Here is an 18,108-nt window from a genome sequence, read left to right on the forward strand (position 1 = left end):
GATTTGAATAGACATTTCACTAAAGAGATAAAAATGGCTAATAAGCACATGAAAAGATGCTCAACATTATTAGTCATAGGGAAATGCAAATTAAAGTCATGGTAAGATACCATTTTATACCCACTAGAAAGGCTATACTAAAAACCGGTAGTAACAAATATGGGTGAGAATGTGGAGAAACAGCAACCCTTATCCATTGCTAGTTGGAATATAAAATGGTATAGTTAGTCTGAAAAACAGTAAGCAGTTTCTTAAAAAGTTAATCATAGGGCCGGCCGAGTGGCGCATTGGTTAAGGGCTGGCTTGGGACTCCAGAGGGCCTCGGTTCAGATCCCACATATGCGGGCCAGTGACACTGCCCTCTACAGCTAAGATGGTGAACAACAGCTCAACCTGGAGCTGGGTTGCCATGAGTTGCTGACGAAGGCGTAGGCTGCAGCCCCTGCTGCAGTGGGTTGCCATGGGCCACCGTGTGTAGCCCGCAGCCAGCGTGAGCGGCCAGCAGCCGCCGTGAGTGGCCGTCCAGAAGCGGGTGAATGATCTGCCTCGCCGGGAAAGAGCACAATGATGGTGCTAACTTGGGCCAGTGAAGTGACGTCCTCCACAACTAGACTGAAGAACAAAAAGGACAGCAACTTGTCTGTTCCCCCTCCCCCAATTCCCCAATAAAAATCTTAAAAAGAAAAAAAAAAGTTAATCATAAATTTACCATACAACCCAGCAATATTTCGCTCCTTGGTATCAACCCCAGAGAAATGAAAAAAATGTGTTCACATAAAGACTTGCATGATAATATCCAGAGCAGCATATTGTATGATTCCATTTACATGAAATTTCCAGAAAAGGCAAATCTAAATAGACAGAAGAGATTAGTAGTTGCCTGAGGCTGAGGGTAGGAACAGGTTAGTGACAACACAAGGAATCTTAAGAGAGTGATAGGAATGTTCTAAAACTGGATTATGGTGATGGTTGTACAACTGGATAAATTTGCTAAAAATTACTGAGAATAGGTGAAATCACTTAAAATGAGTGAATTTTATAGCATGTAAATTATACCTCAATACAGTTATTTTAAAAAATGACAATTTATACAATGTTAGTCCTTGCAGCCAACAGATTGGAACCAACTTAAATGCTCATCAATAGAGGACTGGTTAAATAAATTATAGTATATCTATATAATGTGGCTACATTAAAAAAGAATCACCTTGGGCCGGCCGAGTGGCATGTTGGTTAAGAGTTGGTTTGGGCTCTCGGCCTTAGCGTCATCTTCTTAGATACCTCCGCGCCATGAGAGCCAAGTGGAGGGAGAAGCGAATTCGCAGGCTGAAGCGCAAAAGAAGAAAGATGAGGCAGAGGTCCAAGTAAACCGCTAGCTTGTGCACCCATGCAAGCCACGGGAGCAGAAATGAGGAAAGCCAGAGGCCAGGGACACTGGAATGAATTGTTGGACTGCAGCCTAATGTCTAGGACTTCTCAATGGATCTAGAACATACATTGCCATCTGTTCCCCACGACCACCTTTTGAGAGACACACTTTTCTCATACAAAAACAGCCCTTTGCTCTGGACCTGTGACATTCTGGACAAGTTTTGTTCTTAGTTGTGGCTGAATGTAACGTGTACAATAAATCATCTGCTGTTAGCTGAAGGAAAAAAAAAAAAGAGTTGGCTTGGGACGTCAGCTCTGAGTGGCAGGGCCCCAGTTAGGATCCCACATTAAGGCCAGTGACACTGCGCCCTCTACAGCTAAGATGGTGAACAGCAGCTCAACCTGGAGCTGGGCTGCCATGAGTCGCCAGCGAGGCATAGGCTGCAGTGAGGCTGCAGTGGGCTGCCGTAAAGCTGCTGCGAGTGGCTGGCAGCCGGCTTGGGTGGCTGGTGGCTGGCGTGAGTGGCCGGGGCTCTGTGGCCGACTGTCCAGTGGCCGGCGACCTATTTGCCTTGCCCGGGAAGAGCACAATGATGGTGCCAACATGGACCAGTGGAGTGATGTCCTCCACGGCTAGACTGAGGAGCAAGGGGACGGCGGCTTGTCTGTTCCCCTTCTCCAATTATCCAATAAAATCTTTAAAAAAATATAAAAGAATCTTCTTTATGTGCTGGTATAAAATAATCTTCAAATTTTATTAGGTGAAAAGTACAAGATGTATGATACCATTTGTGTGAAAAGGGGAAGGGAAAAAAATGTATACTTAAGAATTTGCTTATAACTAAGATTGAACACAGCACCTTGAGCTGAACGGCAATGAGCTGCGGACAAGCGGCAGGATGGCGACTGGACTTGGAGCTGAGCTAGCTGCGCCCTCCACAACTAAGATTGAAGGACAACAACTTGGCTGTTCCCCTTCCCCAATTCCCCAATAATAAAATCTTAAAAAAAAGAATTTACTTATGTATGCCTAGAATACCTTTGAAATGTAATACATTATATATCGTAGAGAATATATATAAAAAATAGGATATTGTTTGCCTCTGGAGAGGGAAACTGGGTGGCTGGGGATAGAGGTGGAGGAAGACCTTTCACTGTATATTTGACCCATGTGAATTATGACCTATCAAAAAGTAAATAAAAATGAAAACAAAAAATGATATTCAAATAGAGGGGGTTATTGACTTTCTCGTTTGTCTTTCATAGGAAAATTACCTCCCAATAGGTAGCACTTCTGAAACACCATACATGTTTTTACTTAATTTTAATTCAATTTTATTTTGAGAAAAACCCCAAATTTTCTCTGATGGACTTTCTTCTCCATTTGTCACCTCTGGGAACTTTGAGTCTAGATTCAGGGCTGAAAGTCTCTCTGTTAGGAGTGTTCCAAAATGTAATGCTTTGTTTCTGAGAACTGGATAGAAAGGAGAACACTTGGATTAATAAAAAAAAATTACAGTTGGTTCAGAAAACAAAATAACGCCTGGGCCCCTGTTTTCCTGATTGAAACTTCAGGCTGATTGAATCAGAACCTCTGATTGATTGGTTGATTGATTGAAAGGTAAATATAGGTCAGTGGTCCTTTTTTTTTAAATTAAATTATTTTTTATTATGAAATACACATTTTTTAGAATTAGTTTCAGCTGTACAACAGAGTGCAATAGTTATACTTTTTACCCCTCGAAGTGACAACCCCCCTCCCCCAATCCGCCGCCCCATTTCCCCCCAGTATCATACATATCTATTACAAATCCCTTGACTCCACTCCCACACTATACAGTGGTTCTTAATTAAGGGCAATTTTGCCCCCGAGAGGACACTTGTAATATCTGGAGATATTTTTGGTTTTCAAAACAGAGGTACCGCTGGCATCTGGTGGATTGAAGCCAGGGAAGCTGCTAAAAACCTTACAATGCACAGGACAGTCCCTCCTGCCCACAAAGAATTATCTAGCCCACTATGTTAATAGTGAGAATAATGAGAAACCCTTATATAGAATTAAATTAATATTCAGCAACCTTGTTCTGAGAGGATTTAAAGATACACACAGCTTTCATATTTTCTTAGTCCAAGAAAATTAGCACTGGCCTCTATGCTTTTAGAAATGGTTCTCCATAATCACTACCTGATCTTTATAACTACACTATTTGTGGAAAGGAGATAGACTTGGAAGCAGTTGGGAGGGCATGTAATGCAAAGCCGCTGTCTTAGAAATGGTGTGGCAGGGCACACCTAGTCTTGAGTCCTGAGCTCAATTCTTCCTTAGTTGGTTTCCTTGAAGGTGGCTGTATTGGTCATCTTCCCGTTCCTTGAGGGGCTAAAAAGGAAAGCACAGTCATAAACTCATTTCCCCCTATCCTTTGTGAATTAATTTGATGCATATTTATTGAGTGCTTTTTATGTGCAAGGCTTTGGAGTGGGTGCTTTGTGGTCCTGGGGGGCAGAAAAGGGGACAAGAAGATGGAGGCTTTGTATGTAATTTCTTTGTATGTCCCTCTTGGTGTGTTCTTCAGTTTTTCTCACTAGATCCTGATTTTAGCCTCACTGAATTCTTCTCTTTATTTCATCCATTCTAACCAAAGGGATAACTATACCATCATCTGGTATGTCCTAAGCAGTTCCTTATCTATACAGTATCTTCCAAATAACTTGCCCCCTCCCCCACCCAATTGCAAAAATTTTAAACCATCACTAATTGTGGCAGTGTCTTTTTCATCCCTCATTTCCTTACCTGGTAGAGTTGGTCATTGGACAATAGGGTCTGCTTGTCTGAAGCTGTACAAAAAATAAACAGAACACACACATACACAAGGTAGAATGAATAGTAAATTGGGTTATAGACACACAATGGAGTTCTAAACAGCAATAAGAATTAGAGAAATACACCTACATTTAACAGTATAAATGGATCTCACCAAGCATATTGTTGAGTAAAAGAATCCACACACAAGAGTACTTACTGTATGAGGCTATTTACATAAGAAACAAAAACAGGCAAAATTAATCAAAGTTGTTAGAAGTCAGGGTTGTTGTGCTCACTTTTGGGGCTAGGTCGAGTCTGGAAGTGACCACAAGGGGGACTTCTAGGTTGTCCGTAATATTTTCTTTCTTAAACTGGGTGCTGGGTTCATGGGTGTGCTTGCTTTGTTAAAAAAAAATTTTTTTTTTTAAAGCTGGGTACTTGTGATTTCTGCACTTTTCTGTATGTAGGTTTTACTTCAATAGAGTTTTTAAAAAACACAGAGGATAAATAAGAGGGAATTGGGTCTTGAGACAGGTAAATATTCTGTGAAAACACTGAGAGTCCTTTTTTCCTGGACAGAGAGCCTCACCCAACTGTGCACATTAACAACATGTGCCAACTCAGTCTCTTCTTCTCTTGGGCTTATTTTGGTAGGAAGAAAGCTGAGGGTCCCACATGGTCTCATATCTCATCTAAGCGTATTCTTTTACCTCTTGATTGGCGAACTCCATCTTGTCCAGCAATGAAGTAGACCCCAAGAGCAAGGAAGAAAATGCTGATGATTTCAGCAAAGACAAAGCCAGACACAGTGGCCGCATTCAGCTCAATGCAGTTCTGACACACTGTGGGGAAAGGGAGGGACAAGCATCCTTCAGGGTGTGCAAGTTTTTCTTCTCGATCTTTTTCTCCTGCCTTCTAGCAATAATACCTTTTTCTAGCTAGGACAGCAGGCTGCTCACTCTGTGGATTGTATGGCAAGGGAATTGCCTGGGAAGATCCCACCTTAACTCAGTTTATATAAATTACTGACTGCTCCAATTCATGGGGCACACCCAAAGGTAAAACAGGCTTTCAGGACTGGCTATCCTTTCCCAAGAAGCTGGGGGAACTGTCTTGTTATAGTCAAAAAGAGGGAAGCTGAGATTAAGAGAATTGGCTCTTACATCAATCACTGTTTACCATCTATTTCCACACTCACTCTGGACAGGAAATCACCAACAGCAAGTACTGCTTAATTTCACAACAAGCAACCCAAAGGGGATTACATACTTCTATAATACACTTGGAGTGATTTTGAATCGTTGCTTGATCCTCGACACAAATACGTCCCTCGAGGATCCTTCAAACTACTTCCCAGATTCAATGTGTTTTTTTGACTTGTACTATGTGAACTTAGTTCCTTTCCATCTTTAAACCATCTGATATCTTTGTCTTTCAAGTCACAAGTCAAAATAACTGAACCATCTTCTTGATTGTTCACTTCTACCACATGTTTTCCTGCAAAAGAAAAAGCCATGGTCTGCTGAGGATCTTGCTTCTGACATTCTCTTTACACCAGGGTATCAGAGGAAGACCATTACAGCAATGCTTCTCAAACTTTAATGTGCACATGAGTCATATGGGGATCTAGTTAGAATTTCAGGTTTTATTCAGAAGCTCTGGGGAGAGGCTGAAATTCTGCATTTCTAACATGCTTCCAGGTGATATCAATGCTGTTGGTTCATGGGCAAAATTTTGAGAAGTGCCTAGCTGCTAGGGTCCTATTTCTCCTCCAGTTACCAGACAATTAATTGCAGGTCATGACTGGCCACTGATTTGGTTGATAATGGAGTGGTTTGTTATTTATCACTCATCATCTTATCCCAGAACCACTGTTGTAGGAAGTCATATTTCCATACATTTCCTCAGAGTTTGAGCACAGAAAGAAGCCATTTTCCTACCTTGTTCCGACTGGGCAATAATACCTATAGGGACAAAAGAAAGACAGGATCAGCTGGGAAGGGATTCATTCAGATGCTCTGAGGTATCATTTACATGGTCATTTGAGGCCAAAATGGAGAGAGATCCTAATCGACAGAAGTGACAGTATATCTATATCTATTTCCCTGGAGTGTAGTCTAAATCACTAAGTTGAATTCAGGGTGTTGTATAATAAAAAATTTGTCTGTTTTCTGTCCTGGGTTCCTGAGAGGGAGTTTCTAAACCCTTGGAATTTCATGAGTGATAGGAATGCTTTTGTTATTCTTGGTGGGTCTTTGGACCATACATAAGTTTATGCTAATAAGATGACTCAGGATAGGGCTAGTCAAGACCAACCATGTGATTAGAGAATTGGGATTTTGAGCTCTGGGAGGGGAGGGATGTTGGAGATTGAGTTACGTAAGTCACATGGCCAATGATTCAATAAATCACACCTATGTAATAAAACTACAATGAAAACTCAGCAGCTTTCTGGTTAGTGAACACATCAATGTGTCAGGAAGGTGATGTGTTCTGATTCCACAGGGAGGCACAGAAACTCTGTGCTCAGGAGCCTCCCAGACCCCACCCTATGTGTCTTTTCATCTGGCAAGTCTGAATTTTATAATAAAACTAATAGTAAGGATAGTGTTTTCCTAAATTCTGTGAGTTTTTCTAGCAAATTATCAGTCCTGAGAGCGTCGTGGGAACCCTCCAGATTTGGAGCCAGTTATTCAGAAGTGTGGGTGTTCTGGAGGCTCCTGAACTTGTGTCTGGCATTTAAAGTGAGGATAGTCTTATTGGTGACTGTGCCCTTAATCTATGGGGTCTGATGCTAACTCTGGATTGTTAGCAACACTATTATGTTGCAGTATATGTAAGGGTATTGCCTGTAAAGTCTGAAATGCTCTGTTCCTTTAGCAGCTAGAGCCCTGGCAAGGAGTGGGTGTGCACTAGCTAAAGCCTTTGATAGCTGAGTTACTTCTAAATATTCACACTTGTGATAATTTATTGTAGAAACCCTGGATGTCCCATCAGTTAGCTATTCAATAGACCTCAAATCTGTCTCAAAACTCAGAGTAATAGAGTTGCATGGATGTACTATAGAGAACTATAACTGGAATTGAATTCAGTTGGATTTAATTCAAACATTTACTGAGCAGTATTATGTACCTGACATGATTAAGCAGTGTGAAAGCAAAGGGTGGTAATATGAAGAACTACTTGCTGCTTCCAAAGAGTTTACAATGAAGTGGAAAAAAAATAAACACATATGTAGTTAATGTAATAAAACATAAATTATCATTTAGTACTTATATGAATACATGTGAAAGGGGATAGAAGCTATTGATTTTGCCCAAGGGTAGGTGACAGGAAAAACTTAACAGAGAAGGTGCAATTGACTGGGCCTTGAAAAATGAGTAGGAACTCACCAGAGAAAGGCATTTTGGGGAGAAAGAATAGCTGAGCAAAAATACAGAGTTGGAAAAGGACAAGAGAGGTAGTGTGGCTAGAGGAAAAGAAATAGAGCATGAATGAAAGTATGATAGAAATGGTTGGAAGGAGTCAACTGTCTTAGAACTTCACAGAAGGCTGAACTGTTTATAAATAGTACCCAGCACATTACCTAAAACATGATAGGAGCTTTATATTTGTTGAATGAATACATGAATGAATAAAACAGTGAATAAAAAAAAGGTTAGACAAACAGTTAAGCGGATTTCTCACTAGCTCTTCTCCCTGACCATCTAGACACCATGAGAGGGGCAAAGAGGCCCCTCATTCTAACTCAGACTCCATAGGAAAGAGGATCTAACTGATTGCTGACATCTTTTAATTTTGCTTATCTGAGTCCTATTTCCTTCTAGGACTTCAGAGCTCATGTAGCCTAATTTCCTAGGTTGGCTGCTGAGAAAACTGAGCCCAGCGGCATTGTCCAAGTTCACACAGCTCACTGGTGGCTGAACTCAGGTTTCTATCACTCAGCTCTGGGCTCTTTCTGCTATACAGAAAGAGCTGCTTCACACAGGCTTTCAGCACTGCCCCGCAACAACCTGTGTTGTCTTCCTCCAGTCCCCTCAGAAATAATTCTAAACTCTAATTATCCTCTTCAAGTCCCCCATCCAACCATCACCCAGCTGAATTTCAGCAGTTGGCATTACCTCCCTCTTAGTACCTTGAGATGCTGTAATGGCCCTTTCTTCTTCAGCTTACAAGCCTATCTATGGCCGAAGGCATCTATACTTCCTTCTTTTTAGTCTCAGAGGGTAAGGTTGCCTTCCCCTCTGTGCCCTTGACCCCACTCTTTTTAAAATATTTTATTGGGGAATTGGGGAAGGGGAACAGTGTTGGGGAATCGGGGAAGGGAAATAGGCAAGTTGTTGTCCTTCAATCTTAGTTGTGAAGGGTGCAGCTAGCTCAGCTCCAAGTCCAGTCGCCATCCCGTCACCCGACGGCAGCGCGGCTGCTCAGTTCAAGGTGCTGTGTTCAATCTTAGTTGCGGGGAGGTGGGGATAGGATAAGGGGGGAGCACAGCCCTCCATTCCATTCAGGAGTCGAACCGGCAACCTTGTCTTTAGGAGCATGTGCTCTCACCAGCTGAGCCATCCTGCAGCCTGTTGGCAGCTCAGGGGCAGCTCAGCTCAAGCGCAGCTCACTGGCCCATGTGGGAATTGAACCGTTGACCGTGTTGCTCACAGTTTGCGCTGTTAACCAACTGAGCCACTCGGCCGGCCCCCTTGACCCCACTCTTGACTGCATTCTTCTAATATTAGCTCCAGGACCTCACTCTACTCACTATCTTCTCCTTTAGCCTAGAAATGTGCTCAAACATCTCTCCCTCAAAAAAGTTTCTTCTTAGACTCTATTTCCACCTCTACTTACCACACAAACTCTCCCTTCTCATCCAAACTTTCTTAAAGAATAGGCTACACTTGCTTCTCTTTATCACCTGCCCTTCACCTTCTACTCATTTCCATTTGGCTTTCATTCATACTACCCCAATGAAACTTTCTAAATCATCTATGACCTTTATTTTTTCAAATCCCACAAACTTAAACTTTTATATATATTCTTATATTAGTGGATCGCTCTTTAATATTTCATACTCTCAGTGAATTTCTCCTTCTGAAAGCTCTCTACTTCCTTAGTTTCTATGATATTGGACCCATCTAATTATTCCAGCACTTTGATCATTCCCTTATCTCTTTCCTCAGATGTTTTTTTCTCTAACTTTTAAAGGTTGGTATTCTCATAGTTCCATCCTCAGCCCCACTTTCCTCATATCTCACATAGTACTTGTGTGATTTCAACAACTTTCATGATGTTAGCTTCCCCCATGATGTGAAGAACAGTCTCTGGTTCAGACGAGAGGCATTGGCCTAGTTCATCCACTTGCTGTTGGATATTTACAACTGAATATTCATACAGGCATCTTACATTGTACCTTACACTCATTCTGGAAACACGGAAACTTACCTCTCCAGTTTATGAGTTCTTTAGGGCAGAAGGTTTTCATTTGTCTTTGCATATTCCTAGCCTATCACATAATAAGATCTCACCCATACTTCTTGAGTAGTTCACAAACTGACCAACTGAGTGAGTGAATGCTTCCCAGGTCTACCCCAACCCCAGCTCTGAGTTAAAAAACACATACCTTTTCCTTTCATGTTCATGGCCTGTGCCCTTTTGGGCTACATTCAAACATAAAATGGTGACATCCGGGTCCTCTTTCTAGCTGGTTAAGTCCTCAGTTTTGATTTCTCAAGAGACAAGAACCCCATCCCTCTCATAGGACACTGCTTCTCTCTGGCAGAGAATAGTCAGAGTCTTCATTTTTGCCCATCCGAGAACTCAAAGGTGATAGCTGAGGTAGGCTCAAGGTTAACGATCCCAATATTCTTGTCCTCCTGATTATGGCCTCTTTCCTTGAGTCTTTCTCTAGGCTGTGAGACCCCCTAGCAGGTCCTTACCTTGAAGAAGAGAGATGGCCAGGAGGAGGCCAGCCAGATGCTTCCTCTGCTCCATGTTAGTCTCTGTCCTTTCCTTGGAGAAGCACTGAGCAGCCCCTAGCAGTCAGCCAGCCTGTGCAGCAGCTAGCCTGGCTCCGCCCAGCATCCTTCAGTGTGGGGCCCCTGCGAGAAGGCAAGAACCCAGAGCCTCCACCCTCTGCTTCAAGTGTGGGCAGCTGGGGCCGCAGCAAAGCGGCAGGTGCAGATGTCTCTTGCTTTTCCGTTAAAGAGTGTAGGGTGGGAGATGGCGGGGAGGGAGGGGGAGAGACTACTGGATTCTCACGTCGGAGACTCTGGCTTGTGCAGAGAACTAACTGCCTTGGGTGCCGGGTAGGAGATGACCTGGGCCTCTTCCTTCATGAGGCCCCTTACTCAGGCTGGAAGTCCCCATGCCCTACTGAACTGATACATGTCTCTGACAGCACTTGCTGCTGTTATTTCAGCCAGTTGCTGCTTGTTGCTAGTTTTCACTAGAATGAACGAATTTAGGTGAGAACTCTCGGGTGCTTGGCACTGGAGCTCTGACTAGAAAGCCATCTCACTTCAGGTCCTCATTCAGGAAATTTTCACTGTCTTTTGAGATGAAATATTCAAAGAGATGCCTGCCTGGAAGGGAATAGGTAGGACAATTCCAACAAGACAGGTCATACACTTCTAAGGACCAGGCCCTGAGCTGAGTTTTCAGGATCTCAGGCCCCTGTCTCCCTCAGTCAGTGAGTCAACAAAAATGCATAGAGCTCTTGTTATGTACCAGACACAAGCCAAGTGTTGGAGATACAGAAGTGAGTGAGACATACATGATCTCTGACCTCAGGTAAATTACAGTCCAACTAATGGCAGTGCAGAAAATTTTGGACCCTCACAGTCTATAGGAGAAAAAAGTCCATTTGTCTCCTGGGCAGGCTCAATTCTGCCTGTGAGCCAATCATATTGTTATTAATAACTGTGTCTCATTGAGCACATATGATGTGTCAGGCACCATGCAAATATTTTGTTCAAATCCTTAACATGAATGGAAAATACATTAGATGGAATCAACAGCAGATTAGATGAAGCAGAGGATCAAATCAGCAATTTGGAAGACAAAGTAGTGGAAAACACCCAATTAGAACAGCAAAAAGAAAAAATAATTTAAAAAATGAGGATAGTTTAAAGGGCCTCTGTGACAACATAAAGCACAACAACATTTGCATTATAAGGGTACCAGAAAGAGAAGATAGAGAGCAAGGGATTGAAAACCTACCTGAAGAAATAATGACAGAAAACTTCCTTAACCTGGTGAAGAAAATAGACATACAAGTCCAGGAAGTGCAGAGAGTCCCTTACAAGATAAACGCAAAGAGACTCACACCAAGACACGTCATAATTAAAATGTCAAAGGTTAAAGACAAAGAGACTCTTAAAGGCAGCAAGAGAAAAGCAGTTAGTTACCTACAAGGGTGCTCCCATAAGACTGTCAGCTGATTTCTCAACAGAAATGTTGCAGGCCATTAGAGATTGGCACAAAAGTGATGAAAAGCAAGGACCTACATCCAAGATTACTCTATTCAGCAAAGCTATCATTTAGAATTAAAGGAGACATACAGAGCTTCCCAGAGAAGAAAAAGCTCAAGGAATTCATCACCACCAAATCAGTATTACAAGAAATCTTAGAGGGACTTCTTTAAGAAGAAGAAAAAAATAAAAAACATGAATAAGAAAATATTGCAAAGAAAAAATGTCACTGACAAAAGCAAACACATAATAAAAACAGTGGACCAACCGATGCTAGAGGTTAAAAGGCAAAATTAGGAAGGTCATGTATAATTACAACAGTAAATTAAGGCACACATACAAACATACAGAAGAAAAGAATAGTGTCAAAAACATAAATGTGGAGGGAGTGAGTAAAAATGGTAGTGATTTTAGAATGTGTTCGAACTTAAGCGACCGTCAACTTAAAATAGACTGCTATAAACATACCTTGGTATATATGAAGCACAAGTAACCACAAACCAAAAATCTGCAAGAGATATACAAGAAATAAAGAGAAAGGAATCTAAACACAAAACTACAGAAAGTCATAAACATACAAGAGAAGAGAGCAAGAGAATAAAAAAGAACAGAGAACTATAAAGACAATCAGAAAACAATTAATAAAATGACAACCACTACATATCATAAAAAAACAATGAAATCTTACCATTTACAACAACATGGATGGGCCTAGAGGGTATTATGCTAAATGAAATAAGTCAGAGAAAAAAAACCCCATATGATTTCACTTATATATGGAATCTAAAAAGCAGAATAAATGAACAAAACCGAAGCAAACTTATAGATAGAGAAACAAACTGATAGTTTTCAGATGGGAGGGGGTTTGGGGACTGGATGATACAGGTGAAGAGATTAAGTAGTACAAATTGGTAGTTACAAAACAGTCACAAGGAATAGTTAGCTTAGGGAAAAAAGTCAATAATATTATAACAACTATGAATGGTGTTAGGTGGGTGCAAGACTTATCAGGAGGATTACTTCGTAAGTTATATAAATGTCTAACCACTATTCTGTATACTGGCAAGTAATATAACATTGAATGTCAACAGTGATGAAAAGATAAAAAAAAATAATTAAAAAAACAACACCTTATCATGATACCAAGGAAATTAGACTCTGAAAAATTTCATGACTGGCCCAGGCCAGGAGGGCAGCAGTATTGGAGCTAGAATTCAATTCTCTGGCTGAGGGGCTCCAAAGCCCAACCTCCCACTGGTAAGAAGCTATGTAGTTTGTTGTCCAAACTCCCCCAAGAGGATCTTGGCCAGGGTCCCAAGAAAGACCAGAGGTGGGAGGAACTTAGCCAGTATGGGATGGGACTCACAACTTCTCTCAAATTTTGGGATATGGCAGTTTTCACGTTGTGACTAAATGTAGTTATGTTGTTCATAGAAACTCTGAAGTTCTTGGGTTGTTTTTTTTTTATCAGGAACTCAGGAAAGGACATCCTAAATCTTTTCCTTCCCAGAAGTCCAGGCAACATTTTCCATAGTCCCTGCTTACCCTTTTATTTCACCCCTAAGCTCCATGTTCAGAGAGAGCAATTTGCACCTGCATCCTTCCTACCTCACCCCCAGCCTACTCCTACCCTGACAGTCTCCCATCACCAATGGCAGACAGTAGAGAAATAGGCGTCTTCTAGTTCCTCCCCCACCCTTTACTTTTTCCGGTACCAGTGAGTCAGTTGGGGGAGGGCAGCTCTCACCCTGGCTGATAGTTCTGTGGTCTGGATCTATCTACTAGATGAATTCTGTTGGAAGATGAAACACGGCAGGTTTCTGGCTAGCCTGATACTGGCTGTCCTTCTCTTCCAAGGTAAGGCTTCTCCAGGTGGGTGGGAGCATCTTAGAGAAGGGACCTGATAGGAACGTTACCACCTGGAGTGAAGTCCACTTGAAAGTCCTTCTCAATGCTAGTTTCAATTCACTAGGCAGGGTTGTCAAGGAGGGCAGTGTTGGGATGCAGTGCAGGGTCTGCGAAACAGGCTCAGCTTTGACCAACTCCAGTTAGGCCATTGAGCATCTTGAGCATTTTGGCCTTGAGCATCTCTCTGAAGGCCTTAGGCCAGAAATCTGTAGGAAATGTTGTGATAAGTGTGTGCCAGAGCCTAGGGCTGGTATGGAAGCACTGTTCTTTCTAAGACAGATAGCCTCTGGGGTCCAGGACTCTTGGTCATTAGGCCATCATTATGTCACCTCTTGGAGCCATGTTTTAGCACTTAGGGGAATGTGTTAAGAGAAAAGCTAACTTTAGATTGAGTAGGATGGAGGGCATATTTGGGGTAGTAGGATGACTAACTCATCCGTATTTGCCTGTTTTTAAAACTGATAGTCCTATGTCGCAGGAACCTCCTCAATCCCAGACAAAGTGGAATGAATGGTTACCCTAAGAATCAGCTGCTTTGGTACATCCAGCATTTTATTGGAAACAGATCCCCAAGGAAGACATGAGTGTAGGATGTGAAGTATCTGATGTACATGTGTCTCCCTGAGTATATACACATACATTCCTGACTTGCTTCAGAGGCATTGGGGTTTTCTAGAAGATGCTCTCATATCCAAATTAGCAACTGAGTATGAAGCTCAGGGAGAATGTAGATTCCACTTTTCCCTGGGATTCGAGACAGATTTCAGTGCCTCTGGGCTGTGGAGCTCTCTTGGTCAAAACAATTTCTGTGGATTTAGAAAAGTGCTATGTATACCTCAAGCCCTTAAACGCGCCACAAGACTTGACTTATGTGGAGCCCCAAGAATGGATCTGATAAAAAATAAATTTTCTGTTCCCCTCCCCTTAAGCAAGGGTAGAAAAACTGAAAATCTTTACATGGGATTTGCCCTGAGTCCTCTTTTGAACCATCGAGCTGGTAAGTCATACCAGTTTCTCACCTAACCCTAACTATCATTGGCCCTGGGAAAGACTTTAGTAAGTGAGAGGTCCATTCTCTTGGTAGTTATTGGGGGTGAGGTAAAGAGGGAATAAAGAGAGAGAAGTTGAAGTGGGGGTGTTGTAGGTGGTGACTGGGAAGTAGAATTAGAAGTTTTCCTGGAGGAAAAATATGAACATCTTCAAGCAAGGACTATTCTGCCTTTCCATACCTCTTGGGTGCTTCAGTATGCTCCCCTCCTGCTTCTAATCAATGGTCTGAACTCATTTCCAGAAAGGTTCTTAGATCACCCCAGCTCCATGGTTCCTCTTTCGCTCTGTCCATCAGGGCCTGCCCTTTGCTGGGACCATATCCTTGTATCCTTCCTGGCCCCTGCAGTTCATGGGGAGCCTCCCAAAGCCTTTCTCTTGTGACTTCTATCTCTCTCGCTGGAAACCATAAACTGTCTTAGACTTGGAAAGTGGTCTTTCTTAGGTATGAGCCTCAGCAAAACAAGAAGTCTGGCTTAGACCAAAGTGCTGGCTCCAGTTGTGGTATTTTTTTTCCCTAGTGAGCCCCGTTGAAGTGGAGGAGCTTGAGGACAAAGTGTTTGTGAACTGCGACAACAACATCACGTGGATAGAGGGAATGAGGGGAGACCTGATAAGCAACAGATATCTGAACTTGGGAAAACGCATCCTGGACCCACGAGGACTGTATAAATGCAATGGGACATACAACAACAACCCTGTGTCTACTTTGCAAGTATATTACCGAAGTATGTGTCTCTTGAACACTTTGGGTTGGAATGAATGGGGCCTCTGGATTTGAGAACTTTCTAGTTGGAGGGGGCTGTGGTGGGGTCACTCTTATAATGGTACAAACCAGATTTTGTGCCCCAGATTTTGTGCTCTAATGGAGAAAGAGCAGTAGGGGCCTTGTGACATGAGCAGTAGGGGCTTATTTGGGAGAGTGGTTTGGCCTCCTGCCCTAAGTTCCTATAAAGCTGAGACTACTTCTTGGCTTTCCTTAGGGATTGCTTGGGATGAAGGGTAGAAATGGATATAGCAAGGCCATCTGCAAGCCTCTCTCCAAGGATCTGAAGCATGGGAGATCCTAGGGCTGCACTAGGGGGGCAGGGATGTTTCCCACCTCTCCTTTCATCTCCCTTCCCCTAGTGTGCCAGAACTGTGTGGAGCTGGACTCGGCTACACTGGCTAGCATTGTTGTCACTGACATCATCGCCACTCTGCTCCTTGCTTTGGGAGTCTATTGCTTTACTGGACATGAGACTGGAAGGCTTTCTAGGGGTAAGTGGAAGGGACAGAGCATATGTGTGCACCCGCACGTCTGTGTGTTGTGGGTATGGGTGTGAGTGTGCACCTGCTAAGGAATGGGACTGGCAGTGGGTTGTCTTATCTGGGAATCACTCTTGCAATCTCATAAAGATTTTTACATCTGGTTATTGAAAGAAATTGTGTGCCCATATTACTCATAGACTTCTGAGGGTGGGACCAGCTGCAGGCCGTCTTGCAGTATTCATGGGGTCTCACTCGCTCATCCTCTATGCCTTTTATAAAACTCTCTTTCCCTGGTTCTTCTAGCTGCTGACACTCAAGCTCTATTGAGGAATGACCAGCTCTATCAGGTGAGCCCTGAGGAGAAAGAGATGAGATGGGAGGTGTGAGTGGGGATGGAGAAGCTGACACTGGGTGTTATGTGCAAGTATGTGGGGTCATAACAGAGAATTCTGCGGGGAAACGGTCTGCAAAGGTCAGGCATAAGCTCTTATCTTTGGGACCTGCTGGGGTCCTTCCCAGGAGAGTCCTCAGTCTGTTACACTGTTTCCCCTTCTTATCTCTTAGCCCCTTCGAGATCGGAACGATGCTCAGTACAGTCGTCTTGGTGAAAACTGGCCTCGGAACAAGCGAACCTGAGACTTGTGGTTTATAAGAGCTTCACTTATGGACTGTACCTTCTCTTCTTGCTCAACCAATAAAGATGTCCTCTCTTACTCAGCAGGAGCCTGGACTTTTCAAAGCTCCTGGGCAAATCATGGGAGCTGTCCTGACTCGGCAATGCCCTTACCCTCCCTGCTCTCCCGTGTCACTTCCCTTCACTTCCCATCACTCCCCTTCCTCTGCCCACATAGACAGTGTGATGGGAAGTCTCACACCACATCGTGGCTCACTGGAGTTCCTGGCCTGGTGGGCTCCCTGGGTGCAGGATCTGCCCTACCACACTCCCCTGGTTACTTATTGCCCCCATGCAGCCCCCTATCATAACCTTCCCAGAGTTTTGGCTTTCCCACCACAGCTGAGGGCAGCTGCTGTGTTCAGGAACCTAGCCACACAGAAGTTTCCATGACATCACGAGCGGAGGTGGTGGAGACATCAAGGGCCCTGGGACTCACTTCTTATCAAGACTTGGAGAATGTGTGTGAGAAAGTTCCACTTCTGCTAAGGGGTTGGTTGGCTTTGGCTTTGTGACCCTCTTTGAGCAGCAGCCATTAGCTCTGAGGTCTTAGCTTAGGCCCCTTCAGTACTATTTATCTTCCTTCCCCAGAACCTGCCCCGCTCTCTCTTCTGCATGTTTCTGGCATCAGAAACCCTGCATCAATTAAAACACATCATTCCTCTCCACTCACCTGGTAAGCTAGAGTTTGAGACTGGGTAGGGGTTTAGGATATTTTCAATAGATGTCATCTTCAGGTAGTGGTTTAGTGGTGGTTCTGAAGCTTTGGGACACCAAGGGACTTGTTAAGAATATAGGCATGTAGTCCCTCGTGATTCTGAGACAGCCCCAATTCAGAGATACTCTGGTTAAAGGAAACGTTAAGGTCACTTGACTCTCTTGTATCCTTAGTGCCTGTTCCTATCTACCATAGGTGGGGACTGCTCCTTTTGTTCTCTGAGTAAGAGTAATAATTTAAGGAACTTCAGGGCAGTTTAATGAGAGTGGTGTTTTTTAGACCAGGGTTCCCAAAAGAGAAAAAAATTTAACCAACCACATAGACAGAGATCTCGATGATTCTGCCCATAGCTCTTCAAGATATTCACAGACCGTAAATTTGGTAGAGACAGAATGAACTTCCAGTTTATAACACATGCTGCATTCATGGTTATGACTTATTCTTACCCTTTATGTCCCTACTACGATAGTCCTCCAAATTCTAGATCTTGCTTTCACATTGGATCCCTCCATTGGTCAACCCTTTCATGGCTTATATTGCGCGAGTGCTTGTGTCCTTCCCACACCTGCACACTTCCTTTTACCTTGTATTTCTCATATACTCTTACACCATCACCCCTATACCTCTCAACATTTCTCAACATTGGCTGCATGTTGGAATCTCCTGAGGAGCTTTAAAGGCACTGGTGATTCTACTCCCAGAGATTCTAATTTTATTGGTCTGGGGCATCAGGACTTAAGGTGACTTTACAGGGAAGCCAAGGTTGGGGAAACACTGCCCTCCATCTGAGCCCTTCTAGGACCTGTGTCCCTTTTGGTTCTCTTCTTTTTTTGCGCTTTTGAGAAACAGATTTACTGAGGTAAACTGACATAAA

At 43.1% G+C, this 18,108-nt stretch overlaps 3 protein-coding genes across 3 annotated transcripts in view; 1 reads left to right on the forward strand and 2 right to left on the reverse strand.

Moving 5' to 3' along the window:
• The window catches only part of UBE4A (ubiquitination factor E4A), a 54,688-nt gene extending 51,385 nt beyond the window's left edge, over window positions 1-3,303 (reverse strand). Inside the window, exon 1 of the mRNA XM_019647396.1 lies at window positions 3,295-3,303. Coding sequence (XP_019502941.1) covers window positions 3,295-3,303 — 9 coding nt within the window. The remainder of the gene's footprint in view (window positions 1-3,294) is intronic.
• CD3G (CD3 gamma subunit of T-cell receptor complex) lies at window positions 2,592-11,423 on the reverse strand. Its single transcript, XM_019647390.1, has 8 exons — window positions 11,387-11,423; window positions 10,105-10,266; window positions 6,115-6,138; window positions 5,444-5,671; window positions 4,885-5,016; window positions 4,163-4,206; window positions 3,664-3,748; window positions 2,592-2,845 (listed from the first exon to the last, which is right to left on the reverse strand). Exons 2-7 carry the CDS (start codon window positions 10,157-10,159, stop codon window positions 3,683-3,685), a joined length of 549 nt encoding a protein of 182 aa, XP_019502935.1. The 5' UTR covers window positions 10,160-10,266; window positions 11,387-11,423; the 3' UTR covers window positions 2,592-2,845; window positions 3,664-3,682.
• Window positions 11,424-13,367: 1,944 nt separating this feature from the next.
• On the forward strand, window positions 13,368-16,560 carry CD3D (CD3 delta subunit of T-cell receptor complex). Its single transcript, XM_019647391.1, has 5 exons — window positions 13,368-13,494; window positions 15,114-15,320; window positions 15,721-15,852; window positions 16,147-16,190; window positions 16,408-16,560. The coding sequence occupies exons 1-5, from the start codon at window positions 13,440-13,442 to the stop codon at window positions 16,477-16,479; spliced, it is 510 nt and encodes a 169-aa protein (XP_019502936.1). The 5' UTR covers window positions 13,368-13,439; the 3' UTR covers window positions 16,480-16,560.
• Window positions 16,561-18,108: the final 1,548 nt, after the last annotated feature.

The sequence above is a fragment of the Hipposideros armiger genome, unplaced genomic scaffold (genome assembly GCF_001890085.2).
Source record: "Hipposideros armiger isolate ML-2016 unplaced genomic scaffold, ASM189008v1 scaffold_111, whole genome shotgun sequence".
NCBI lineage: Eukaryota > Metazoa > Chordata > Mammalia > Chiroptera > Hipposideridae > Hipposideros > Hipposideros armiger.

What these genes read in the sequence shown, in the direction of transcription:
- CD3D (XM_019647391.1), top strand. Translation starts at nt 13,440, where the DNA reads ATGAAACACGGCAGGTTTCTGGCTAGCCTGATACTGGCTGTCCTTCTC. An exon ending in GGCTGTCCTTCTCTTCCAAG is followed by an intron (nt 13,495 to 15,113) that starts GTAAGGCTTCTC and finishes TTTTTTCCCTAG; the next exon opens with TGAGCCCCGTTGAAGTGGAG. An exon ending in GACTGGAAGGCTTTCTAGGG is followed by an intron (nt 15,853 to 16,146) that starts GTAAGTGGAAGG and finishes TGGTTCTTCTAG; the next exon opens with CTGCTGACACTCAAGCTCTA.
- CD3G (XM_019647390.1), bottom strand. Translation starts at nt 10,159, where the DNA reads ATGGAGCAGAGGAAGCATCTGGCTGGCCTCCTCCTGGCCATCTCTCTT. An exon ending in GGCCATCTCTCTTCTTCAAG is followed by an intron (nt 6,139 to 10,104) that starts GTAAGGACCTGC and finishes TTGTCCCTATAG; the next exon opens with GTATTATTGCCCAGTCGGAA. An exon ending in TGGAGTTCGCCAATCAAGAG is followed by an intron (nt 4,207 to 4,884) that starts GTAAAAGAATAC and finishes TTTTTTGTACAG; the next exon opens with CTTCAGACAAGCAGACCCTA.